Source organism: Miniopterus schreibersii (genome assembly GCF_964146895.1).
Source record: "Miniopterus schreibersii genome assembly, chromosome: 3".
Classification (NCBI taxonomy): Eukaryota; Metazoa; Chordata; class Mammalia; order Chiroptera; family Miniopteridae; genus Miniopterus; species Miniopterus schreibersii.
The window spans coordinates 77,089,887-77,117,867 of record NC_138103.1 but is presented as its reverse complement, the minus strand read 5'-3'; the positions used below and the strand labels follow the sequence as shown (position 1 = coordinate 77,117,867).

The following is a 27,981-nucleotide window of genomic DNA, read 5'->3' as shown; positions in this document are numbered from 1 at the left end:
CACAATAAGTTATTTTCTTTAAATATCATACATAGTTCTCTTTTACATTAGGCAGAAAAATACTGCATTTTCTTTATAAGATATTTGATGAAAAATTAATAATCTGTTTGTCTTAAGTGTCAATGTGTTTTGTCTCAAAACATGTGAAGGGCCTGGATTAATCCTGTCTTTTTAAAATGTTTTAGAAAACTGAACTGTGGGCCCTAAATACATTTCAGAGCTCACAAGATAACTGCAAACAGAAGAAACAACTCTCATCAAGTACGCCAGGTAAAAATACACACATGCACACCACACTGCTTGGAAGGTCAGGTTTAGGAGCAGCCACCGAGGCGGGCGCTGCTGAGCGGGAACAAGGCCATGGTTTTCTTGAGCTCCTTGTAGCTCCAGTGCAGCTGCTCCACCTCGGCCCTGTGCTGAGCCCTCACCTGGCCCAGCTCCTGCAGGAGGTGCTCGTTGGTGCTGACCAGGGAACTGGAGAGAACACAGGGCAGCCATGTCCTGGCTGTGCTGCTGTCCTCTCCAGCAGCATCCTCCCTCAGATGGCCAAGCCTGCCTGTTGACCCCACACGCCCCAGCCGTGCCCAGGCCCGCAAACCTGTCTGCTCCTGCTCCCTCCTGGCGACTGCCCATCTGCCTCTTGCCTCCAGACCTGGTGGGGCCAGGTCTGACTCAACCCCTCAGCCCTCATGCTGCCCGGCAAGCACTGCCCAGCACCCGTGGAATGGACCCATGACTCAAAGTGAATAGATGGTCCCTCAGTGCTCCGCCATGCATGGCCAGCAAAACAATGTTCTAATTCTAGAAAAGACCCAAATACCAAAGTATTTCTAATTTCCAGTCAAATATAAAGGACCCTCTTAAAAATCCTGACATTGTAATAGTATAATTGAAAAGCTCTGATTTTTTAATATTGTTAACCATTTTTAATTAGAGGGGATTTCAGAAAGAAAGTGGTATTGTATTTTACCAAATTATCCAACTCACTCAGTCAGCAATGACTCAAGCACATTTGTGGCATCACAAGTAATGGGTGAAAGCAGGGCCATTTTCTCCACAAAGGTCCCCCCACTGACAAACTCCCTGTACACGTGGCAGTCTTGTTTGCCTGGACCACTGACCAGACAGAGGCTCAGAGTAGACACGTCCTTATGGACCTCACTCTCTCACTCTACTGCACTTAGAGGCTCTGCCCCCCTGCCTTGTCAACATTAATGCCAAGGTGCCAATACCTTGTGACCTGCCACAGATGGGGCTGTTGGACTCCAGGGAGTGATCTTGCCTTGCCTGCCACTTTCCTGCACCGTGACTGTGTCTCATTTCCCTTCCTTCTGCTCCTCCATCTAGTCTAGCTCAGTCCCGCCTCTCCGGGAACACAGACCCACATCACCACTCATCACCACTCAGATGCCCCTCACCTCTCAGATCACATACCTCACAGAATACTGCAGCAGAAAGGGACTTGCTTTTCATTAAGAAACGGAAGCTCATGGAAGTGCCAAGTCAGCACAGCGACACACATGGGCCCAGAACACTGGACACCAGCATCTGCTGCTCCTGCACCCTCCCCATGCCTCACCCCACCTCACCCCCATCCCCTCATCTATACCCCCACCCCCGCAGGCACCTGTGGCTCTCCTGCAGCATCTGTGTGAGCTCCTGGACCTTGTCATAGTGTTCCAGATGCTGCTTCAATTCCACGATCTCACCGGAGAGCCTCTTCACGTTTGTTTGAAGCCCTGAAAAAGAAAATCAAGTAGCATTATTGAGTGAAATTCACTTATGTATTTGGAAAACTAAAAACAATTCTAGAGTTTAAACTGGACCTGGGACAGAAGAAAAAGAATATAGCTTAAAAAAGGTCAATTTTTGTAAGCAACTCAAAGATAAGGGTGAACACATCCAGCTGTTTCTACCCCAGGGCCCAGCCCTGGCTCCCTCCTTGGGTTGAAGCTGTGGGAATCTGCCCTGCAGATATCCCTGAGGAACCACACCCTTGTGTGGAGGGCAGAGTGATGACAGAGGTGGGCCTGGTACCAGGTGAATGATCCCTCAATTGGGCCTGCCTGCTGGCAGGGGAGGGCTTCAGGGTGTCTCTTCCACAGAGCAACAAGCTCTGCCGAGGGGAGGCTTTGAGGAGAAGCTTTGAGAAGCAACTGGAAGCCCACTGTGGCCACAGGTCTCTGGTCCCATGTCCATCAGTAGCAGAGCCTGTGTCTGCATTCCATCTATATGACTGTTGCATCTCTCTGGGTTTCCTTAAGGGGTGAGGGTCGGGGAAATATACCATTCATTGGCTCTTAAATCCAAAACCAGGATACAAATAACTCCACATGTAGACACACCACTGCAAAAGCAAACAACGCCAGAGACAACGAGAAAGCCACTGTGGAAAGATAACAGGCAAAGGGATGCAGACATTGACAGTGGGTCCTTCTCACAAGGATTGTCCCAGAGATGGAGGGGCATCTTCTTGCACTCAGACAAGAAAACCCTACTCAGAGTCTGTGTCCACCCAAACCTCCCTAGAGGGCATGCTGAAAGAGCTTCTGGGAAGGGGGCAGTGGCGCATGGGTCAGTTCTCCCAGAACCCCACATTAGTCAACACCAAGAATAAATAGATGATGAAACCGGAGCCCCACAGACATTATAGCTCCTGGTGATGAGGTAGCCTCAAGACCCCAAACGCAAGGCAGCCATAGCCCTGCATGGTATCCACATCTGTGCGGGTGCAGCACTCAGCAGTGGGGCAGCTGACAGACCTGAGGACGGAGCACCCCCAAGTATCCTGTTTTCATGGGAAATCCTGGCAGGCCAACTAGGGAACCAGGGCTGGCAGGAGGAAGGTTCAGCCTCCTCTAATGAGATGAACTTGGGGTAGGGGTGTCCTGCGTGGTCTGAAGGTTGGAGCAACCCATGAGCCCTTGGGGCTGATCCACCTGGTCCTTTCCAGAACAGGGCCATTCTGCAGAGAAACAGCTGGTGAGGGGTTCAGATTGAATTAGACAGGACACCAGAAAGAAGAGGGGAGGGAACAGGGCAAAGGAGGCCACCATATTTATCTGTGAGGTTAGAGAAGCTGTCTGACCTGCTCCTTCTAGAAATTCAGAACAAACCTCACGAGACAATGAACAACAGAGACGTACTGAAGTCAAACCCCATACAAGTTACTGCACAAGCACAAGAGCAGCCATTCAGACAGCAAAAGCCACTCCCAACAGATCAAAACCACAACCAACTGCTTCAGAATGAACTGAAGTCAGAATCGAGCAGTGTCAGAAAGGAGGCGGTTGAACTCAAGCAAGAATGCAGAATGGAGGCTGAACCAGAAGGAACCCAAGAGCAGTGAAATGGAAGGCAAAAAGAGGAAAGGTTTTAAATAAAAATTTAGCCCTGGCCAGTGTGGCTCAGTTGGTTGGGTGCATTAGAAGAGCGTGGGCTCAATTCCCCAGTGGGGGGCGTGCAGGAGGCAGCCAATCAGTGTGCTCTCACATTGGTTTCTCTTCCTCTCCCTTTCCTTCTCTTCCTCTCCCTTCCTCTCTCTCTAAAAACTAATAAATGATTCTGTAAAAAAATTTTTTAAAAAGAGAAGATTGTAAACAACTTTTACCACTCAATAAACTAGACCAATAAACAATGGGCAAGGACAGATGAGGGGACTCCATGCCTGCATTCACGTGACAAAGGCCACAGTAAGTACTTGGGACAGAGGCCACGGGCCTTGAAATATTTACTATCTGGAACTTTAAGTAAAAGCCTTTGGATCCCTGAGAGGTGAGAATGGGAAAAGATGCTCAATCTGTCCTTCCTTTGAAATAAAAAGCTTCAAGAGACCCCATTTCACCCCAAGTTACCATGAAAAGCAGACACCACTAACACCTCCTCATTCTAAAGCCCAGTATCTGAATCTGAAATACAGAGAGTGTACTTTTGTAAAATGGCAAAATAGAATCAAAGAAAGAGAAGAGAGGGAAATGAAAATGATCTGGGTCTGGAAGGTAGTGATCAAGAAGGACCACTGTGCCCGCTGGGGACAGACAAAGCTGAGCAATAAGTGCTATTGCCCTGCACACGTCAGAGGCAGACAGGCTACCACCACAGTCCATGGCGCCACAGCCACGGGATGATCCCTGAGCACCTAAGGAGTCAAAGGAATGGAGCAGTAAGGACCTGACGGAGCCCACAGTGGAGGCGCCTCTCCTTCAGGCACAGCCCTCCTTCCATACACACCCGAGCGTGCCGTGGGCAAGCGTGAGCATCACTCGTGAGCCAAGACAACTCACAGAATAACCAGGGGTGTGGGCTCCAACACCCATTTTCCAGTATTTGCTGGTTCTGAACTCTGTGAATAATTTAAAATGAAATCTCATGAGTGTTTGAACACATACATTTACCAAGTAGTGGTGCTAAACAGACTGTCAACTCACCAGTGATCTGCACATTTAAGGCAGCTGAAGCATCTGCATTTTTTACTTCTTTTTTCATGCTGGACAAAAGAGACTTTAAGCTACTATTCTCCTCCAAAGATTTGTCTAAATGTTGCCTCAAGTCATCCTAAGGACACAGAACAATACACTTAAAAAAGACAAGTCAAATTCAGCAAAATGCATATAGAAAATGATATAAAACCCTTCGAAATAACCAGTTTCCTTTTACATATCAGAACTGCTGAATCACAATGTGAAAAGCTGTATAATCATGAGTTGATTAACGACAGAGATATGTTCTGAAAAATGCATTGTCAGGTGATTCTCTCATTTTGTGAATGCCACAGAGGCACGTACACAAACCTAGATGGTACAGCCCACTATACACCTAGGTTATGTGGTACTGCCTGTTGCTCCTTGGCTACAAACCTGTATGGCATGTTACTGCACCAGGTAATGCAGGCAACTGTAACACATGGGAAGTATCTGTGTGTCTAAACATACCTAAACACAAAAAAGACCCAGTAAAAATACAGTATAAAAGATAAAATGTGGTATGTGTGTGTGTAGGTCACTTTCCACGAACAGAGCCCACAGGACTGGAAGTGGCTCTGGTGAGTCAGCGAGTGAGTGATATGAAGGCCTGGGATGTTACTGTACACGACTATAGACTTTATAAAACACTATACTTAGGCTACACTAACTTATAAAAAATATGTTTCCTTCAATAATATATTAACCTTAAGTTATTATAAATTTTCACTTTATAAACTTGAATTTTTAAAAACTTTTTGACTCTTGTAATAACATTTAGCTTAAAACACACACACTGTATAGCTGTACAAAAATATTTTCTTTATATCCTTAGTCTAAAGGCTCCCCCACCCCCAATTTTTTTTTTCCACTTTTTAAACTTGTTTATTAAAAACTGTCACACACACACACATTAGGCCCACACAGGGTTAGGATCATCAACATCACTGTCATCCACCTCCACATCTTGTCCCACTGGAAGGTCTTCAGGGGCAGTAACAGGCATGGAGCTGTTATCTCCTATGATGACATCTATGCCTTCTTCTGGAATACCTCCTGAAGGACCTGCCTGAGGCTCTTCTTGAGGACATCACTCCTTCTAGAAATGTGACCACCATGAACATTCTTCTCTATTAATGAAAGCTTTTGGTGTTGAGGTCCATGTTTTTTAATCTTTTAAGGGGCTTGGCAAGGTCTGCAAAAGCTTCTGCTAAATCCTTCACTAAATTTTCTAGGGGTCCTGCTTTATCTTCTCCTGCAGTTTCCTTTTCTCTTGTCTGTCAGCTATGCATTCCTGTTCCAATTCCAACAGCTCATTAGTCAGTCCCATAGGAACCACCTCTAGGAGCTTGACAATGTCATCCTCATGCACACCAGGGATAAAGCTGTTTCCCGTCTCAACCACGGCCTTGGTGATTTTTACAACCTTTGTGCTACAACACTAGGGCAGCTACAATGTCACTAGGCAATAGGAATTTTTCAGCTCCATTATAATCTTATGGAACCACTGTCCTATGTGCAGTTTGGCGTTCACTGAAATGTCATTACGTGGCACATCATTGTAAGCATGTATCTTACCTGTCAGCAGGCTGGCCCAGGCTGAAAGTAATGTCCTTCAGAAAGGACAGGAAAAAGGGTAGTTCAGCTCACAGGGGAGCACCCATCTTCCCATGTCCCCTGGTGAAGGGTATGCTTCAGCTGGAGCCACAGGCCTGGTGCTGAGAGGAATAAATGTAGTGGCTGCCTCCTCCAGGAAGACCCCATGGTCACCACAGCAAGAGCACAGGCAGACCCCAGGCCTTTATGGTGTGCCTGGGCAGGTAGCCTCCCTCCAACTTTTTTATATTCCATATAAAAAGTGAGGTCATGCAGTTTGTTCTGCCTGACTTAGTTCACTTAACCTCGAGGTCCATCTGTTGTTGCAAATGTGAGGATTTCCTTCTTTGTAAGGCTGAATACATGTTGCATATATACTTGTTCATATACCTGTTCCTGATGGACAAGGTTGCTTCCACACCTTGGCTATCATAAATAATGCTGCAATGAAAATGGAGCATTCAGATATCTCTTCGTGATACTGACTTATTTCCTACAAGTTTATACCCAGAAGTGGGATTGCTGGATCATAAGGCAGCCCTATTTTTAATTTTTTGAGGAAACTCCATACTGTTTTCCATAGTGGCTGCATCAATTTACATTCCTATCAGCAACGCACGAGGGCTCCCTTTTCTCCACATCCTTACCAGCACTTGTTGTTTGTGGATTTATTGATGGAGCCATTCTAACAGGTGTGAGGTGGTACCTCACTGTGGTTTTGAGATGCATTTCCCTGGTGATTAGTGATGTTGAGCATCTTTTCATGTTCCTATTGGCCATTTGTATGCCCCTCTTTGGAGAAATATCTATTCAGGTCCCCTGCCCATTTTTTAATGAGGCTCTTTTTTTTTTTTTTTGCTGTGGAGCTGTACAAGTTTTTCTGTATTCTGGACATTAACCCATTATCAGATATATGATTTACAAATATTTCCTCCCATTCTATAGGTTGCCTTTTCATTCTGCTGACTGTTTCCTTTGCTGTGCAGCAGCTTTTTAGTTTGATGTAGTCCCACTAGCTTATTTTTGCCTTTGTTGCCTGCTATTTTGGTGTTATATCAAAAAAATCTTTTCCAAGTCCATGTCAAGAAGCTTTTTCCTGTCTTCTGGTAGGTTGCATGTTTCTAGGAATTTATTCATTTCTTCTAGGTTATCCAATGTGTTTGCATATAGTCATTCACAATAGTCCTTTATGATTTTTACTTATTTCTGAGGCATCCTCTTTCATTTCTTATTTTGAGTCTTCCTTTTTTTAGTCTAGCTATGGGTTTGTTGATTTTGTATATTTTTTTTCAAAAACCCAACTCAATTTTGTTGATTTTTTCTATTGCTTTTCTATTCTCTATTTCTGCTCTGATCTTTATTATTTTCTTCCTTCTGTCAACTTTGGGTTTAGTTTGTTGTCCTTTTTCTAGTTCCTTGAGGTATAAATTTAGGTTGTTAATTTGAGATCTTTCTTCTTTTTTAATGTAGATATTTGTGTATGATGGTCTTATGGTGAAGTTACAAAGGAAAAGGGCAGCCCTGAAGGCCAGGACTCTTGGGCTCAGCCAGGAGGCCCAGCTGTGCGGGCTTTGGCTGCCCTGTGGAGCCACCTGGTGGTGGAAATTCCCTCAGGTCCAATAGGACACCTTGGGCCTGTGGCTGGTGCAGGTAGGACTGGAGCAGGAACCCTAGGATCACCCAGCTATATGGAACCTCTCTCATCAGTAGTCTGGGGAGCCTGGGGCAGGGAACTCGGGACCACAAAAACTCCACCTTAAGCTCAGCTTCACCTTGTCTCTCCCTCTCCCACTCACCCTCTCTCAGAAGTGACGGTAGCCACTCAGGAGAGGCAGAGCTGGGAGAAGCAGCCATGCCTCCATCTGCAAATTGTGTTGCTGAGGGGACTCTAACACACAGTTAAGAGTCCCCTCAGGTGGGGAAAGCCTGGTGGGGAGGGTTTGTGATCCTGGAAGGACAGCCTGACGGCAGCTAAGGGAAAGTGCAGAGTGGAGAGTCTCCCCTCCTTCTGTGAAGTCAAAATGATGTTTTCACCCATTTGTGAATAAAATGAAACACAGGGGTGTGGCTCACCATCTCTTTCCGAGTGTTGTTGAGCTCCGATACAACCTCACTCATCTTTTCACTATATTGCTGCTGTTGTTCAACAAGGTGATTTTGCAAAGATTTATTTTCAAGAGTCAAGTAGCTAATTTCTTCATTCACAATTGCTGAACTGTCCTGAGTTGCTGTAATCTCTTGAACAGATGACAAAATATGCCTTGCCTGAGCTGGGAATAAAAATCAAGTATTATTATCCCATTTATGCCAAAAGGATAAAGTGTAAACAAAATACATTCAATAAATTTTGAATCACACACATTACAGGCCTCAAAAGCACTGCAGGCATGGAGATTGGCCAAGGGATGAGGGCACCACTGAAATTACCTTCGCTCAGGCTGTTCACATCTAGTCAAGGATGGGAGGCAGAGAAGAGTAGAAAAAGTTTTATTCTAGAGAAAAGGTGCCGCTCAGGAGAAGGCTACGACTAGAATGGTTGGGTTGAATGCCCCAGCAGCCCACCACACTCTCTTCAACAGCTCTGACTGCTCCTGTGCCTGGCCTGGGACATGTGTGTAGACACCATCTGGCAACTTCACTGGGAATAGCAGCGTGGCAAAAAAGACCAGTCCTGCTGCTACCCTAACGAGAGGGTGTAGATTCATGGGGTCAGCATCCAGGGGCTCCAGCATCTTGGGGCATCCTGATTCTAGGTGGAGAAGCTAAGGGGCCATAAGACTGAGCAGCTGAAGTACTCAGGAGCCTCTGGTGGTGGCTCAGATGGCAGCTCCAGGAAGGGCCCAGGGTCTGTAGGGAAGGGCTGGCAAATCCCCTCCCATTGGGACACTGAATGCTGCACCCCAGGCTGTGGGGAAAAGAGGTGGTTCCCTGAGGATGCAGCATCCTGTTTCACATCCTGACTCTGGGCGATGGGATCCCCAATGTGCTCCTGTATCTAGGCACCAGGTGGAAGCAAACCAAAGTCCTCCTAGGGGAGGGGCCATCCTCCTGGGCCTCAGACATTTCCATCAAAATCTCATTTCCATCAAAATCTGGGCAAATCCCAGATCCTCCATACAATCAAGCTCTCAGATTTGGAGAAGACAGCAGCAGCTTTTTAATTTCTCCGTGGGGACATGTGAAAACACAGCCACAAGAACCAAATACCTGTGAACAACACTTCTAGCAAAACCAGGCAACGAGGCATCTCCCCAAACACCAGAACCAGTGGCTGGGAAAACCAAAAGCCACACCTCAGGGGAGCCTCCAGCCACTGAGAGGAACACTGTCAGCGTGCTCCCTGAAGCACAGCAGCCACAGTGACAGCTGGTGAGGAGGGCACAGCAACGTGGGCGGTGCAGAACCCAATGGGAGAACAGGTACCTACTAACACAATGCTACCTGCAGGGTGGGCCTGCACATGGCACTGAACTGATGAGCTGATGTCCCTTCCTGACTCACCCAGGAACACCTCGTTGCTATGCAGGGACTTGCAGCCACTCCAGTACCTGTCCACCAGGTCAAGGAGTGCTTCAAGGAGGGCCACCTCCAGGGTCGCCTTCTTCCCAGGCAGCACAGCTGGGTGCAATTTGGGAGACACCTGCAACAGAAACAAAACCATGACACTGACTTTCAGTTCCTGAAACACAAGGCTTCTAATACCACATGCTTACATGCCCACCAGGCATCATACTGATGCCCTTGTCCCATGGAGACTGCATGATGGGGCTGTTCACAAATTTGCAGGAGGTAAGTGACTCATGGGATTCACCTCCCCACCCCCTGGACCTGTGACCATGGGAGGGTTACAAGAGCTTAGTGCCCTGAGTGTCTACAGCTGTGTGGGGGGGATGACATCTCACACCAGGAGGAAAAGCTAAACTATAAGTACCCTAAACTATAAGGCATTTCACCATGTGTTGGCACTAACACATGGTCATGAAAGCCACAATCACAGTTTTCGGGCTGAGGCTGCGGGAACGTCCACCGTGGTGGCTGTTCTGGGTCTTCCTGACTAGCCCACAGTGACTCCTGAAGAGGGGGACATTCTCTAGAGCCAGTCTCAGCCTGCACGGTCACTGGCAGAGGGCCCTGAATGTAATAAAGCCACACCTGCAGAAGAGGCTACAGGGCAGAACTGTCCAGGCTGCACCCAGTGCCCGAGCGTACCAGCACCTGCAGGGGCCTCGACAGTCTGCCGTTGTCGGCACTCACCTCCGTGCTCTCTTTTTTCCTCCCTTTAGGAAAACTATTTTACCAATTTGAGAGAATTACTGAAGAAAAGGGGATGGCTCGTGCTTTCCTGCTCACTTTCCAAGTGTTCAGGGTACATTTACTGTGAGTAGGGTGTCTGGGAAGGGAAGGTGGAGTTAAAGCTGACATCTTTCCCACAGGCCATGACCAGAGCTGGAGACATAGAACTGGTCCCAGGTTTCCAGGAATCAGTTCCAGGCAGAAGGCCAGCGAGAGCCCCACCCTTCACAGCCAGCGCTCTTAACTATTATTTAACAGGCAAAGGGGCTTTCTACTGAAGAACTTTTGGAACAGCCAGTGAGGCCCTGAGTGATGGGAGAACCCAGGCCAGGGCAGGTAAAGCTGCTTCAGCTGGGATGCTCCTCACCTCCCACTACCACCACCTACCCAAAGAGAGCTCCATGAGCACCAGGGAGCACAGTGGTGGGTGGTGGATGTACCCTCAGCCCCCCAGGAACAAGCCCACCAAGGGAGCACTGCTCTGTCCAAGTTCACACCAGGGATGGGGCAGCCCATATCCTGTAACTGGTCAGCAAGGTAACATTAAGGCCTAGCTGCTTGCCTCCCAGAACTGAGGCTGAGACCATCCCAGTGAGTGCTTGGCACAAACACCTCCATCATCTGGACACTTGGCCAGTGCAATAGGCATGGATGACAGAGCAAAGTTATCAGGGTGGACACAGCACAGTCACACAGGTTTCCATCTCCCACTTGAGATGCACAGGTTGTGCCCTCTCCAAGAGGATGACCACCATGAGGTCAGAGCCCTAAACTGAGAGGAGAGGGCGCCCTGGGCAGGAGTCCCTCCTATAAAGTCCCAGCCCCACAGTGAGTATGCAAGCTTGCCGGGCACAGCTCTACACTTGGCGATGTCCATCCCTGGCAGACAGGAAAGGCCAGTGCACATCCCTGGCCTGAGCACATCCCTATTTTCCTTCCTTCTCTCAACCTGGACAGTGAGACAGTGAAAGACTGCATGTAAGAATGGATGACAGCCAGGCCTTCTGTAAAAACAGACTCTGAGCCACGATGTCCCGAACCCAATGCATGCACACTTCTAGTAAAACAGAGAGATGACAAACACTGAGGAAAAGTACATTTAAGAGCTGTATTTATCTTGGGATCACAGTTAATGTTGCAAATAGAAGACATGGCATTACCAAAGATGGCAGCCCTTCAACATCCAGTCATCCTTGGCTCTCCGCTCACCTCCCTGGCGCCACTTGTGCTGTGGGGCCTCTGCTCTTCAGGCTCAGATACCTCCAGATGAGAAAAGGCCCTTTCGCTCCTGCCCTCGGAGCCATTCTGCCTGCCCAGACTCTCCTCCAGGCAGCTAATACACTCCTGGTCTGCAGGTGCCTGGAATCTCCCACCAGGCATTCTTCGCTTCCTGTACTTTTCGAGAGCAGGCAAAGGATTTAATACCTTTTGTGTTGACAAACTTGACTTCTGAGAAGAGGAGGCTGAGTCCTCAGTGTCTGCGGAGTCTGTAACAGAGGGGAGAACACAGTCCTCAGACCAAGTTCTCTGGGCACAGTGACCAGGACTATTATTTAAACAGAGTGTGCATGTGTATGTAAGCATGCATGCACATATGGAAAATCCATCAGTGTGACAAAACTGAGTAACTTTAATAAATGAATCAACTGATAATTATATGTTTTCTTGCCAAAATTATGTATAACAAAGATGAGTTAAGTGAGTAAAAATCTAAAACTTTGGAAATTAGGGAGGACTCAACAATTTGTTCCTATAGGAGATTCTGTTAATGTGAGTACCTGGGACACTCCCTACCCCAGGGGACACGGCCCACATCTGCTGACAAGGGAGTGTATGCATACATACATATGGACATACACATACGTATATACATGCACATGCACACGCACACAGAGGGACACACAGGGCAGGGGCAAGGGCAAATGTGTTCAATGCTGACTAGGGGTCTGGGTGAAGCAGATATGAATCTTCCTTGTTCTGCTGTGGCAGCCTTTCTATGTTCACTGTGGAAATGCACAAGGACTACAGGTCAACAGAGTCTAAACATCAAGCATATATGCCTTTGTGAACAGAGGTGGAATGAAGAATTCTGACGACGAGTGGAGATGGGGGTCCTGTGCACCCATACGCCACAGCAGCATTATGAAGCCTCAGGACACAGGGTAAAAGGAACCGGGACAGTGAAAGGAGGCAACAGGGTGCACGTGACCTGGACTCAATGCCACACCCTGCTCTGCAGTGGCCACAGGCAACCTGGGCAGGTCATTACCACAACTCGCCTTCATTCCAAAGACCCCATGAACTCGCCTGAACAAGGCCCAGAAAGGTGCTCGGTTCACTCATATTGGGAGGTTTCCTGACATTTTTGTCACAGATGTGCACACAACACTCTCAATTAACTTATTAACTTCCCTCATCTTTAATTTTTAAAATACAACTATTGTCATAACCTGGGCCAGTGTAGTCACAAGAAATCGTGTGTGTCAGTGAGAGAGAGGGAGAGGGAGAAAAAGTATGTGTGTATGGTCTGTGTGTAGAGAAAAGCAACAGAGTACTCACAGCCTAGGAATCTAAAATAGGAATGTATTATAAATTTTTTTACCCTTACCTGAGGATATGTTTTCATTGACTTTTAGAGAGGGAGGGAGGGAGGGAGGGAAGGAGAGAGAGGGGGAGGAAGAAACAATGATGCAAGAAACATCGATCAGTTGCCTCTCACGTGTGCTCCGACCAGGAATTGAACCTGCAACCTTTTGATGTAGGAGACCACGCTCCCAACAACTGAGCCACCTAACTAGGGTGGATGTATTCTAAATTTCAATGTACAAGGCTCTTTCCTAAGTCACTTTAGAGAGTTCCACAAACAAATAAATGCAGTAGAGAATGGGAGAAATGTACACATTTAAGAAGGAGTCGTGTGAAATTACCTGGGTGTGGGGGGAAGTGCACGTGCTGCCTGAAGGAGCAGCAGACCTCGGGCTGGTCTCCCTGCTGTGGCGGGAGCTCTCCACAGTACTGGTTCTGAAGCCTCTTTTCTGGACAACACTCTCTGGAGCAGCTTTTTCGCTTCTCGTGGCCCTTCTTTATGCAGTCCCCACACTGGTGCTGCACTGAGTGAGGACTCAATAGATGTCTGGATTCTATTTTATTTAAGAACATTTAAAAAGTTTTAGTTCGTTAAAAATTACATTTTAAGCTTCTGACAGTATACTATATCTATAACGTGTATTAATTAAATAAAAAAGATGACTGAGTGGGTTAATAATGCAATCGCCAAACCTGTAGTGAGCCTAGTAGTCACTGCAAACAGTGCTGCAGGTGCAGGACTGACACTGACCAACCACCACTCACTACACGGCTGAGGAGTCAAGACAGTTTGGTATTGATACAAAGACAGACGTGATGACAGATAAAACAGCACCCAGAACCCAGACACTCAGGTCAACTGAATTAACAAATGTGCTAAGGTTATTAAGTGAGAAAAAAGACAGTATTTTCAACAAATGGCATTAGCACAACTGGATATATGGAGTAGGGCTGAGGGGAGACAACCTGACCCATTTCATACTACAGTCACAAAACCACTCTAACAGTGGACCACAGAGCTGAACATTGGAACCATAGGACATCTATACACATCCATAGAAGAAAATCTTCACAAGCATGGGGCAGAGAAAGATTTTTTTACCAGGCTCAAAAAAAGTGCAAATCATATACAGAAAAAAACTGATAAGCTGATTTCATTGAAATTAAAACTTCTGGTCTTCAAAGCACTGTTAAGAAAACAAAAGGCAAGCAACAGAATGGGAGAAAATTTGCAGTACTTAGATCTGAGAAAGGGTTGTATTAAAAAAACCATAGAGAGCCCTAGCTGGTTTGGCACAGTGGTTAGAGTGTCAGCCAGCAGAATGAAGGGTCCCAGGTTCGATTCCAGACAAGGGCACGTGCCTCGGATGCAGGCTCAATTCCCAGCCCCAGTTGAAGCGTGTGCAGGAGGCAACCAATTGATGTGTCTCTCTCACATGGATCTCTCTCCCCCCCCCTTCCACTCTCTCTGAAAAGCAGTGGAAAAAATATCCTCAGGTGAAGATTTTTAAAAAAAGTCCTAGTAGAAAAGAGTCCTTGGCAAAGTAATGAAGTTCATGCAAGCATTAGGAGGACTTCACAATGTCCTTGTCAGATTTAATGTTCTAACGTGGGAGCCTGAGCTCTAAATGCTCCCTAAAGCTAAGTGAACACCCCTTGGTGGCTGACACAGACATGAGTTCCACCAGCCACAGGACACATCACCTTCTTGCCCACTTGGACATTTTACTTCCTCCCTGCAACTGTAACTGATCTGAGGAAGAATACAATTAAAATCACCATGCAGTATGACTATACTCAAATACATAACTTTTTCTTTTATAATTCTATAATCCAAATTACTGATATTTGCAAGTACACAAGACTTCATGAAGATTCTATATTTAAAGGTAAGCTTTCTAAAAAGCACAACTGTGCCCAGAGCAAGCTGGACCCGCTGGGCCTTCGGGTGGAGCAGCATTGTACCTTGGGAACTATGGAAGTCATCCTCTCGCTCCTTCTGGCTAGAACTTGTACTCCTAGGAGGGTTGCTCAAGTCCCACTCACACTCGGCAATGAGGTTCAGGACCGCCTCATCATCTGCATCCATGACCAAGCACTTCTTGGCTGAGGGGTCAGTGCACTTAGCTCTGGAGGGGTGTGGTCTGCAAAGAAAAGCCAACTTAGTGCTGTTGCCCCAACTGGGATGCGTTCCAGCTGACCAGACCCTGTGAGGAAGATGACTGCACTGCCAGCACAGCCACTGAGCTCTTGGGAAGAGCAACTGGTGCACTGCAGGAAATGGCTCTTGGGTCTCTACTAAAGTGAGGTCTTGGAGGGACCCAGCAGGACAACTGGTGATGAAAAGCAAGGGTGTATGATGTCACCACACCATCCAGAATGTGCAGAGCCCCACTAGGGTTTGTTCAAGAACGAAAGTTCAGAAAGCTCCTCTTTTCTTAGCGTATCATATAATCAAGAAAGTTAAAGGACATAGTGTTCCAAATTTCTATTTTTACACAAAGTGACTAGAATGTGAGGTGTTTTAGAAGATTACCTTCCTTTTAACAGTGATTCTATAAGGGAGCTCCCATAAGACTGTCAGCTGATTTCTCAAAAGAAACTTTGCAGACCAAAAGAAATTGGCAAGAAATATTCAAAGTGATGAAAAGCAAGGACCTACAACGAAGATTACTCTACCTTGCAAAGCTGTCATTTAGAATTGAAGGACAGATAAAGAGCTTGCCAGACAAGAAAAAGCTTAAGGAGTTCATCATCATCAACCCAGTATTAAATGAAATGTTACAGGGTCTTCTTTATGAATGAGATGATCAAAAATATGAACAATAAAATGGCAATAAATACATATCTATAACAATTGAATCTAAAAACAAAATAAACAAGCAGAACAGAAATAGACTCATAAATACAGAGAATGTTTTGACACTTGCCAGGTGGGAGGGGGCTTGGAGGGTGGGTGAAAAAGGTGAAGGAATTAAGAAGTAAAAATTGGTTGTTATAGAATAGTCACGGGGCTGTGAAGTACAGCATAGGGAATATATCTAATAACCATGTATGCTGTCACATGGGTGTGAGATTTATTGGACGATTACTTAGTAAGTTACATAATGTCTAATCACTGGGGTGTACACCTGAAACTAATAATAATGTATGTCAACTGTAATTAAAAAATTTTTAAATGATACAATGTTAAAAAAAAGTAAATAAGCAAGAATGATTTTTGTTGGGGTGGAGGTCACTTGATTCTTCCCCTAAAGGTGGCAAACAGAAACAAAATTTCATAAATTACTTTCAAATAAATAAATAAGTAAAAATATTCACTCTCAGCCCTTTACAAAAAAATGGTGGCCAACCTCTACATTAGAGGAATTTATAGATAAACTAAGGCATATAATGCAAGAAGAAAAAAAACTATTAAAAACTTCAGACAAAACAAAACAGTGTACAAGGAGTACATAATCCTAGCACATTACAGGAAACGTAAACAGTTTATTGACTTTTGCCTTTAGAATCAACCCATACACAAAGCATGAAGGCCCTTTATGGCTTCAGAACATTTAAATACTATCGACCCAGACAATCTAAAGTTAAACATAAAGATGCAGATGGCAGGAGCGGGGAAGCACAGACGGGCACACGTTCCTACAGCCCCACCAGAGCAGAGCCTGGAGCACCGGCCACAGGGCACTGAACAGAGAATATAGGAGGGCACAGTCCACAAACTGTCACCATGGGGTGGCAAAGGGGCTATGGCAGCTGTCAGGCCCTGCTTCAAGTGTGCACACCCAGAAAGGGCAATTAATTTGTATTGTCTGGGGATTCAGAAGGAAGCAGAAACAATTACAGAAGTGAATGAAAGTGGCTGCTCTGAGGAGTGGGCTGGACAGTGGGGAGAGGGGACTGTTGTTTATCATCATAAGTCTTCCGTGTTATTGATTTTATATGTATTACTTTAATAAACATTTTAATATTAAAAAATAATGTATAGAAAATGTGGGCAACAGACAGACTCCGTCCAACTGTCTCCTGGAGCCCCAGCTGGTATCTGGGCATTGCTCTTTTCCTCTCTTCCTGCATGTCTGCCCTTTAAGTGGAGATCAGTGCACAAGAACATTTACATCTTTTAGTTAATACAGGGCTTTATATCTTTTAGTCATTCTATGAATAAATAAGCCTGAGCAACTTCTTTCCACATTCAAACACCACTCGTGTTCATACCTTCCAACTCTGCAAATAGCTGGGAAGCTGTGTACGGAGTCAAGTGACTCTTCCAAAGCAAAATGCAGCTGCGATGCTTTCCGCTCGCTCTCTCTCACAGGGCGGTCATCTAAGGAGAAAATGCCAGAGAAACTAGCAAACGACACCATGAAGCAGGTGCACCTTCCAGCACCCCATCACTGCCCTACAGCACACCACACATGACCAGGGCTGCCACTGCTTGTTCTGGACCTTCTGTCCCCTCAGGGCTGACCCCGCCACAGCATCCCCCATCAGCACTGAGCAGTAAAGGGATGCTGGGTTCTGGTGGCTACACTTGGTTTCTGAGGTGCTGATTCCAAGAGGCTGCCCTGTTCCCACATAGCTCACTGCTCAGACACTCCTTTGGAGGCAGGCTACTACCGCAGGAAAATAAATATACAAACAAGTTCACATACAGACACATCTTCTGGGCTCCCTTCTTTTAATGTACATTTTGAGTGTTGCATGAGATTCTTGAACCACATTGAGCACTGCTAAGAATCTCCATGGGTGAGAATCCTGAACACGCTAAAGAGAGAAGACATCCCAGCTGTGTGTTTATGCCTAGCGTTTGCACCCTCAGATCCTCAGGAATGGGAAAAAGAGGTAAGTTTAAACTGTTCCCACATGCATGCCCTGGGCCTCAGAGGCGTCTCTTTACTCAGCAACTCCCAGACTTCCTCAGGAAGTACTGAAGATGAGGTGATTCCCAAATGCTGAAGGTCAGTGTGGTGGAACTTGCAACATGTTTGAGCATAGAATTAACGTTACACATGGTGGTTAAGTTCTGAAGCTGCCTCCCAAAGAGCATTAACCTGTGGCACAACCCCAAAAGTACATAATTTCAGTAAGAAATGAGTAAATGAATGATAGTACAATAATCATTCTCAAAGAAGAAAAACAAAGGAGCTGTGAAAACCATCCAGAAGTGCCTCTGCACACTGGGGCTCCTCCTCAAGACACAACTGCCTTCCTAATCCTGTCCATGGCCTGTCCTGTGACTCCCGTCCTTGAGACATGGTCTGGGAACTTCTGGCCTTTTTTTCCACACTTCCCAATACGGCATCTGCTCTCATAGTGTAGACACTCCTTTGTGCTAACAACAATTCTAGTCACTGAGCCTTAACTTTACTTTTGAGTCAGTTCCAAATCCCTTACTCTAAGAATAATTCTCTAGACTATTACACTATAAATTCAAGTTCAATATGGCTAAAACCAAATGCAAACTCTTTCTCCCCAAAGCGAATCTCTCTTGACTTTGTAACATTCTCCCAGCCCCCACAATCCTTAGACCCATATGGGTGGCTTGCTCTGCTCCCTGACCCCACTTCCACTCCACAGCCCCTCGCACCACCCCAGACACCACACCCCTCCAGAACCTTTCAGTTACTAAGAACAAACAACTGAGCTATGTCCTTACTGGGCACCCTGCTAGGTAGGGTGGGCCATGAGTCCCAAAATGACTTTGATTTTCAATTATGTTCCTTTTTCATGTCTGAAAATATCTTTCCCATGTGGAAAGACTCTCATGTCCTTTCTCTATACAAACATTGTGTAATTCTCAACCTAAAACTTTTACAACAAAGGAAAAGTAATGATTTCAGACTGAAGATTGCAAAAACTTCCCATAAGGATTGTAATGTTTCTGTAAAGACCCAAATTCAACTATTTATAAGTTACTTAGAGTCAAAAGTTGGAACAGAAGCACTTATTCCTCCCAAGTATCTAAAAATTAAAATGAAACATTGAATTTCTAAGTAGGTTTGACACTGAAGAGTGTGCCTTTAGGGGTCAGTCACTATACCCACAGCCCAGCCCTGCTCCCAGGCCCAGGCAGTGTAGAGGAGACTGGGGGATAAGCTGACACGAGCGGCTGAGATATGCATAAATTCACTCACAGCCAAGAGATGCAAAACATGGGTTTCTATAGACACTGGCTGGACACAGACAGCACAGAGGGGCAGTCTGCCCACAGCTCAGTATTTACCACAGTAACAGTGGTGGAGCAGTATCTTCCCTGACAAATGCAGCCCTGATGTGGGTCTCACTTTAGTTTCATTAGATCAGAACCTAGGAGATGGAGGTGCCCTGAATGCATCCCCAGCCTTGCCAAGAGGTGAATGGGGCTGCAGATTGAGGACATGCTGTGATCACTGGGGCACACGACAATACCCTTCAATCAGACATTCCTGCACCACAGCTACCCAGCACTTACCACCACCCTTCACACAGGACCAAGGGGATGAAGTACCCAAGCCCTCCCTTCCCCATTTGCATGGTCAGTGCATCCTGGACTCATGTTCCAGTTCTCTCCCTTTGAAGTGTGACATAAGGGAGTATCAGAAGCACCAGTGGCCACATTGCTCACAGCAAAGACCCCTCCTGGTTGGTGGGGAGGCAGATGGGAGGGTGTGGCACAATGAATTTCTAGTTCTGTATCTTTCCAGATAGATGGGAAACCAGTAGAATCCAGCTGTCCAGCTGAGCCTAAGGCAATGCCCGGGGGCCATGCATGGAAACAGGGCACCAGAAGTTCAGAAACATGCCCAAGTCAAATAGCTTGAAAGCAAAGACAGAATGAGACCAAACAGTCCAGCCTACACCTGTGCTCCTGGCCTCCTGGCAATTATCTGTGGTCATGGGGCTCCCTGTCACCTTCCCAGGAGGCTCTCCTATAAGACCCATCCTGTGAAAGAGGGACTCATGCTATCAGAGTAGAAAGTAACTTCCCTTTTCAGGAAGATCCACAGTGGGATAATCTGACAGCACCAAACACTCGTCAGGGCTCTACTGAGCAAGGGCCTCAGCACACTGCACCTACCCAGCTGCCTGAGCTTTGGGAGCATGTGCACAACAAAGAGGCGGTAATCGGACTCATTCTTCACCACAGGGTTTAGTCGGAAGTCCACGTCCATGAGTTCAGTCAAGCAGTGGAGCCGGAACACTTCTGCTAGCGAGGAAATGCAGTTGTAGTAGAGATTGAGGCTTTCCAATGCAGCCAGGTACTGAATGCCCTGTTAACAGGACAAAATGCTGAATGAGTCTGTGCTTTTAAAAATAAACACATAGCAATATGAGCCACAGTACAAACTGATCAACTTAACAAATGCACTTAAAATGAATACATACTATTACAGGAAGAGCATAAAGATGAAATTTCTGTCTTGCACACAGTGATATGACTGTTCAGGGAAGTTTGCAACAATTGTGACTACTAAGGACAGCTGGTATTATTGGCATGTGCCAAGCTAAGTGATTTACACAAACAACTTCATTCCATCACATACAACCCTTCAGGGTAAGCCCTATTACTGCTCCCATTTCACAGATTAGAAAACTGAGGCTTGGGGGGGCTGAGAGACGAGCCAGCACTGGGTGCAGCCTGGATTGGGACTCTCCTCTGACTCTGAGCAGATGCCTGACCCCATGTCAGGGGCACTGACAGGATCATGTTCCAGGGTAATGATGTCCTGCCTTTCTTTCAGGCAAGAACCCCTTTAAAATATAAGCCACCTGCCATCACCCAGGTAACTTCTCACTCACTCACCAGGACTGAGCCCGTCAGGTCAGGCCCCCTGCAGTAAGCCTGCATTTGTGTCCCTGCCATTCAAGGGCCCGCAGCCACCAAGAGGCAGACTATAAACAGAGGTACAGTGCAGAAAGTGGATAAAGAAAAATACAAATGATAGAGGGATGGAGAGGGATGGACACACACACATTAGTCTTCTGGGCCTTATTTTATTCCTTTAAAGATACAACTGTTTCATCAGAGAGCTAAGACTTTGGTTTGTCAAAGTAGTTTAAAGATGTAATGTGATGCATAAGAAATCTAGTTCACAGTAAACACAAGAAAAACAACCCTGTGCTTAAATCATTGTTAAGTGTACAGTTTACAAATATTATAGGCATAGTCATAAAACAGATTGTCGTTTTAATTATAAACAGACTTTCCACTGCTATTGATAGCAAGAAATTTTCTTTTAAAAAACAAACTGAGCCTGGCCGGAGTGGCTCAGATGATGAGAATCGTCCTGTGCACTGAAAGGTTGCTGGTTCAATTCCCAGTCAGGATACATACCTGGGTTATGGGTTTGATCACCAGTTGGGGAATGTACGGAAGGTAATCAATTGATGTTTCTCTCTCACATCAATGTTTCTCTTTCCTCTCTCTTTCTCTCTCTCCCCCCTTCTGCTCTCTAAGCATGTCTTTGGCTGAGGATTTAATAAAATAATAATACAGTACAATAAAATAAAACAACCTCTCCCAACTTCCTCCTTTAAAGAAAAAACAAACCTAAAACTTACCTCTAGACTAACCAAGGAGTTGCGCGAGAGATCTAAAGATTTTAGACCTGTTAAATTCATCAAAGAATTTCCTAGGTGAGTAATCTTTTCTTGGTAAGTTCCAGGTATAGATAATGACCGAAGTTCAGCTAAGAAATAGAAAATTATGAGATTTTAACCTTATTTTTGAAGTTGAAAATAAATTGTCATAAAAGCGATATATCATAACCTCAAGAACAAGAACTGCATACAGTTTTAGCTTATGTTCACCTCCAAACTGTCTGCAAACCCCTGCTTGTTCTTCACTCCACTGCCTCTCCGTCCAACACCCTCTGTTGCCAGGAACGCCCTCCTGAATGGACTCCCAGTTTCGCTCCTGGCTGCTCACCCCACTGCCTATGTAGCCTCCATGCAGGGATCACTATTTCGCTGACCTGGCCACTCCATGCCCGTTACACGTGAGGGCAGATTGCATGCTCTGTGCACCATATGCCTCTGTATGACACGCCCAATAAGCAGCCATTTAATAAATGTCACTACAAAAATAAGTTTCTGTAATCAAAAAGACAGTTTGGGTCTAAATTACACTAATACTTTCCCAGGAATATTTATGTTTTAAAAAATGTCTTCATTAAAGAAACTGGTTTGCATGCTTTCAGTCCCAGACAAGACAGAGCAGACAGATTTCACCCTATTTCTCCCTATTTCTCATCCTAAAAACCCTGGACAATACAAAAAACAAACACCAGACTACTCTGAAGGGTGGGGAACAGAAGGCCAACTATCAAAGGACCTGAAGAAAATGGTCATGAAGAAGTGGGATTTATTGCTGGGATGCAAGATTGGTACAATATCCACAAATCAACTAACGTGATACACCACATAAATAAAACAAAGGATAAAAATCATGATCATATCAAGAGATGCACAAAAAGCATTTGACAAAATCCATCTGTTTATGATAAAAACTCTCAGAAAAATGGGAATAGAGGGAACATACCTCAACATAATAAAGGCATATATGACAAACCCACAGCTGACATCATACCGAATGGGGAAAAACCAAAAGCATTTCCCTTAAGATCAGAAACAAGACAGGGATGTCCCCTTTCACCACTCTTATTCAACATACTACTGGAGGTCCTAGCCACAGCAATCAAACAATCAGAAGAAATAAAAAGCATCCAAATTGGAAAGGAAGAAGTAAAATGGTCATTATTTGCAGATGACATGATACTGTATACAGAGACCCTAAAGATTCCACACACAAAAAATACTAGAACTGATAAATTAATTCAGTAAAGTAACAGAATCAAAATAAATACTCAGGAATCAGTTGCATTTTTATACACCAATGATGAACTATCAGAAAGGGATACTAAAAAAAAAAATCATATTTACAAATGAATAAAAAAAATACTTAGGGATAAATTTAAACAAGAAGGTAAAAGACCAATACTAGGAAAATTATAACACATTGAAGAAAGAAATTGAAGAAGATACGAATAAATGGAAGCATATCAAGTGTTCATAGTTAGGAAGAATTAACATAATTAAAATGTCCATACCACCCAAAGCAATCTACAGATTCAGTCCAATTCCTACCAAAATACCAATGGAACATTTCACAGAACTAGAACAAATATTCCAAAAATGTATAACAATCAGCCAAACAATCTTGACAATCTTCAGAAAGAAGAAAAAAGCTGGAGGTATCACACTACCTGGTATCAAACTATACTACAAACAAGGCCATAGTACTCAAAACAGCATGGTGCTGAGATAATAACATGCACATAGATCAATGGAACAGAATACAGAGTCCAGAAATAAGTGCACCTATATGGTCAATGAATATTTGACAAAAGAGGCAATAACATACAATAATATTAAGACAGTCTATTCAATAAGTGGTGCTGAAAACATTGGACAGATACATGCTAAAAACATGAAACTAGATCACCTTCTTACACCATATACAAGAATAAACTCAGAATGGATTAAAGACTTAAATGTAAGACTCAAAACCATAAAAGTCCTAGAAGAAAACATAGGCAGTGAAATCTCTGACACCTCTCTTAGCAATATTTTTTCTGTTATATCTTCTAGGGCAAGGGAAGCAAAAGAAAAAATTAATAAATGAGACTACATCAAACTAAAATTTTTTTGCAAAGCAAAGGAAACCATCAACAAAATGAAAAGACAACCTATTGAATGGGAGAAGATATCTGCCAACGATACATCCAATAAGGGGTTAATATCCAAAAGTTATAAAGAACTCATACAACTCAACACACAAAAAGCAAACAATCCAATTAAAAAATGGGCAGAGGACCTGAATAGACCTTTCTCCAAAGAGGACATACAGGTGGCCAACAAACATATGAAAAGATGCTCAATATCACTAATCATCAGAGAAATGCAAATTAAAAACACAATGAGATACCACATCACACCTGTAAGAATGGCTATCATCAATAAATCCATAAACAAGTGTTGACAAGGATGTGCAGAAAAGGAAATCCTCATGTACTGTTGGTGGGAATGCGGATTGGTGCAGCCACTATGGAGAACAGTATAGAGAATCCTCAAAAAAATAAAAATGGAACTACCTTATGACCCAGTGATTGTACTTCTGGATATGTATCTGAAGAAATCCAAAAAACACTGATTTGGAAGAATATATGCACCCTTATGCTCACTACTGTGTTATTTACAATAGCCAAGATATGAAAGCAACCCAGATGCCTATCAATATATGAGTGGATAAAAAGATCTGGTATATACAGGGGTAAGCAAAAGTAGGTTTACAGTTGTTCATGTGGAAAAAGACATGCAGGTGATGATTATTACAATAGCTTTATTAACTCAAAAGAATGTCACTCATGACTGTAAACCTGCTTTTGCCTGCCCCCATATATACAATGGAATATTACTCAGCCATAAAAAAGAATGAAATCTTAATATCTATGACAGCATGAATGGACCCAAAGGGTATCATGCTAAGTGAAATAAGCCAGTCAGAGAAAGACAAATACCATATGATTTCACTTACATGTATAATCTAAAGAACAAAATAAACAGACAAAATTGAAAGGGATTCATAGATACAGACAATGGACTAATGGTTGCCAGAGGGGAGGGAGGTTGAGGGACTGGGTGTAAAAGGTGAAGGGATTAAGAAGTACAAATTGGTAGTTACAAAATAGTCATGGGGTGTACAGCACAGCATAAGGAATATAGTCAACAAGGTTTGTAATAACTATGTATGGTGCCTGGTGGGTACTGGAAATATCCAGGGGAACACTGCAAAGTATATGATTGTCTGAACACTGTGCTGTACACATGAAACTAAAACAAAATAATACTGACTGTAAACTGTACTAAAACAAACAATAAAAGAAGAAAAGAAAGATGGTTAAGCAATGAATGAGTTGGGTTGGTTTGGTGTGTTTTTTTTGTCTCCTATACATCCCAATCTGAGTGCCAAAGAAGCTGTTAACCCAGAAATGCCAGCAGACACTGACCAAAAAACAAGGGTAAGCCTGCTGCCATCCATGGTCAAAGGCCGAGGATGGGGAAGCCTTCTAGGACAGACTCCTGACAACATCAGGCCCATTCCAGTCCAACACCAAGGGGAAAAAATGCACCTTGTAAACCTGGCCTTGCACAGTGGCTAGCACAGCAACTGTGTGAGTGGACCCTGACTACTATCCTAGCCTGGCTATAATGAGGTAGCCTGCAGGCATCTGCAGAGGCCATGTGTGTGACAGGAGACTGTCTACCACCTCAGTTAGGCAGTACCCAATCAGTGCCAGTAATGAGCAATGAGACTTAAACAAAAAACAGAGTCTCGCCACTTAATATTCAAAATGTCCATGATACAATAAAAAAATTACCAAAAACTAGTAACATCTCAGTTTGAATGAGAAAAAAACAATCAATAAACACTAACACTGAGATGACAGAAGTCAGAATTACCTAACAAGGATTTTACAGCAACTGTTATAAAAATAATTCAATGAGCAATTACAAACACTCCTGGAATAAGTGAAAAATTAGGAAGTCTTGACAAATACTATAAAGAAACAAAGAAACTTCAGAAATGAAAAATAACTGAAACAAAAACACAGGAGTGGCTCAATAACAGAATGGAGATCACGAGGAAAAAAGTTGAAGAGTAAATGCAAAGACAGATTGAACAAAATTGTCCTTTCTGACCAACAGAGAGAAAAAAAGACTTAAAAGGCATTACCCATAGGGGGAACACAACTCACATGGCAGTGAATTATTCTTCAGAAACTACGAAGGCCTGTCACATTTTTCAAGTGCTGAAAGAAAAGAATTTTCAACCCAGAAGTCTATATCCAACAAAAACAACCTTCAGGACTACAGGTGAAATAAAGATATTCTCAAATGAAAAAATACTAAGAGAATGTGTCACCAGCACTTTAAGATAATTGTTAAAACAACAACAAAAACTCTTCAAGTATAAAGGAAAGATACAAGAAGGAAACCTGGAACATCAGGAATGAAGAAAAAAAAAATGGGTAGGTAATATGTGGATAAATGTTTCCTTCTGAGTTATTTAAACTGTTAGATGACTGTAAAAAAAAATCCTATCATTAATGTAGTTCTCAAGCTATGTACATTTAAGACAACTGCAATATAAAGGGGCGATGAAAATGAAACCTAATGGTGGTGGTTTCTCCCTTTCACTTGAGGTGGTAAAATGCCCACACAAGTGGGCTGTAATTTGTAATGCAGCCACTAAAAGAGCTATACAAACAGATATACTCAGAAATATATATGACAAATAAAAATGGAAAACTAAAAAATATTCAAGTAAACTACAGGAGGCAGGAAACGGGAAACAGCACAAGAAAAACAAAGAGAACAAACAGAAAAAAAATAATAAGATGGCACACTTAAGTCCAACCATATTGACAATTACATTAAGTGTAAATGGTCTAAATACACAATAAAAGACAGAGACTGGCAGAGTGCATTAAAATGAACGAACTATATACACTGTCTACAACAAACTCATTTCAAATATAATGATATAGGTAAGTTAAAAGATTAAAAAGTAAATAGATGGGGAAAGATATGCTCTTCAAAGACCAAAGCACAGCCGGAGTGGCTACACTAATATCAGATAAAGTAGACGCCTCAACAAAGAAAATTATCAGGGGCAAGACGTCTCAACAAAGAAAAGTATGATACTACAAGAGTCCCTCCAACAAGACATAAAAATCCTAAATAGTTTGCAACAAATCGCAGAGCTTCAAAACACATGAAGTGAAAGGAGAAACCGGCAAATCCACAGTTACAGTCAGGACCCCCCTCCCCCCTCCCCTCCCCTCCTCCCTCCTCCCACCTCTTCCCCCCTCCCCCCTCCCCCCACCTAACCCCCCTCCCACCTGTCTACCCCCACATCCCGCCTCTTCCCCAACAGGCTCCTACGCCCAGCCCTCCACCCTTCACCCCCTCCTTTGCACACGTGCCCCTGGGGACCCCCAACCCTCACCACCCTGGCCTGTGACCGTTCGGGGCGACCGGTCCGTGTGCGGGCGCCTCTGGTCTGACGCTGACCCTCTGGCGGGAAGTTTGCGCCCTCAGCCAGCGGCCCCGCCCGCCTGCCGGCCCCACGCACCCAGGTCGCGGTGAGGCGACAGGCAGCTCTTCTCCCGGACCTTCTCCTCGCTCAGCACCAACGGCGGGCCCGCCGGCGCCATGCTTTCAAACGGCACGCACCTGAGCCTGCGCCTGCGCAGTTTGGCCGCTGAGCCCCGGCAGCGGTGGCAGGGGGCGGGGCCAGGAGCTGGGGGCGGGGCCAGGAGCTGGGACCGGGTCGAAAGGGCGTGGCCAAGGCCCTCCGGGGGCGGGGGAAAGGCAGGGCCCCTGGGAGGAGGGGAGCGGGGCGGCCGGGCCACAGCCGCAGGGTAGGATGGAGTTGGAGCCCGTCCTAGGGCGTGGGGCAGCCACCCCAGCCTCGTACCGGGCCAGCTCTGCCCACGACGCCCCCGGAATGCTGCGGCTTGCTGGGTGCGGCCCCTCCTTGGAAAGACCGTCTGCCCTCAGGGAGCCCGTTACACCCGGGGACCCGCCCCACGCGGAAACCAGCCCCACCTGCCGCCCCGCCCCACCTGGAGACTTCGCCCCACCCGGGGACCCCACCCGTCCCCAGCCTAGCCCGCATCCTGGGCAGAACCCCCGCACGTGGAATCGTAATTCTTCCCCTCCTTAGCCACTCGCGGCGGCCACTCCTCCTTTGTCCCGGTCCTGAACTTCCCTGCCATCTCTGGGGTCCGATCATGCGGGTCACCCACTCACCGGAGAGCTCGTTGGGTGTCTGACCCTCTGCGTCCTTTATGGGGCGTCGTGAGGAGCCTCTGAGATCTGCAGGATTTAGGGAAGACCCCATTCGGGGTCTGAATCTACCCCACCCAGCCGGGGCTCCTGGTGACCCTCCCTACACCCCCTCCTGGTGTCTGAGGGCGCCCCTGCTACCCCTCACCCC

General features: G+C 45.2%; 1 protein-coding gene across 1 annotated transcript; it reads right to left on the bottom strand.

The window, feature by feature from the left end:
• On the bottom strand, positions 1-27,200 carry CEP72 (centrosomal protein 72). Its single transcript, XM_081132634.1, has 12 exons — positions 27,115-27,200; positions 21,480-21,607; positions 19,996-20,188; positions 17,154-17,262; positions 14,901-15,079; positions 13,277-13,489; positions 11,559-11,836; positions 9,558-9,696; positions 8,130-8,326; positions 4,428-4,554; positions 1,628-1,739; positions 1-474 (listed from the first exon to the last, which is right to left on the bottom strand). The coding sequence occupies exons 1-12, from the start codon at positions 27,194-27,196 to the stop codon at positions 315-317; spliced, it is 1,917 nt and encodes a 638-aa protein (XP_080988760.1). The 5' UTR covers positions 27,197-27,200; the 3' UTR covers positions 1-314.
• Between the last annotated feature and the right edge of the window lie 781 nt (positions 27,201-27,981).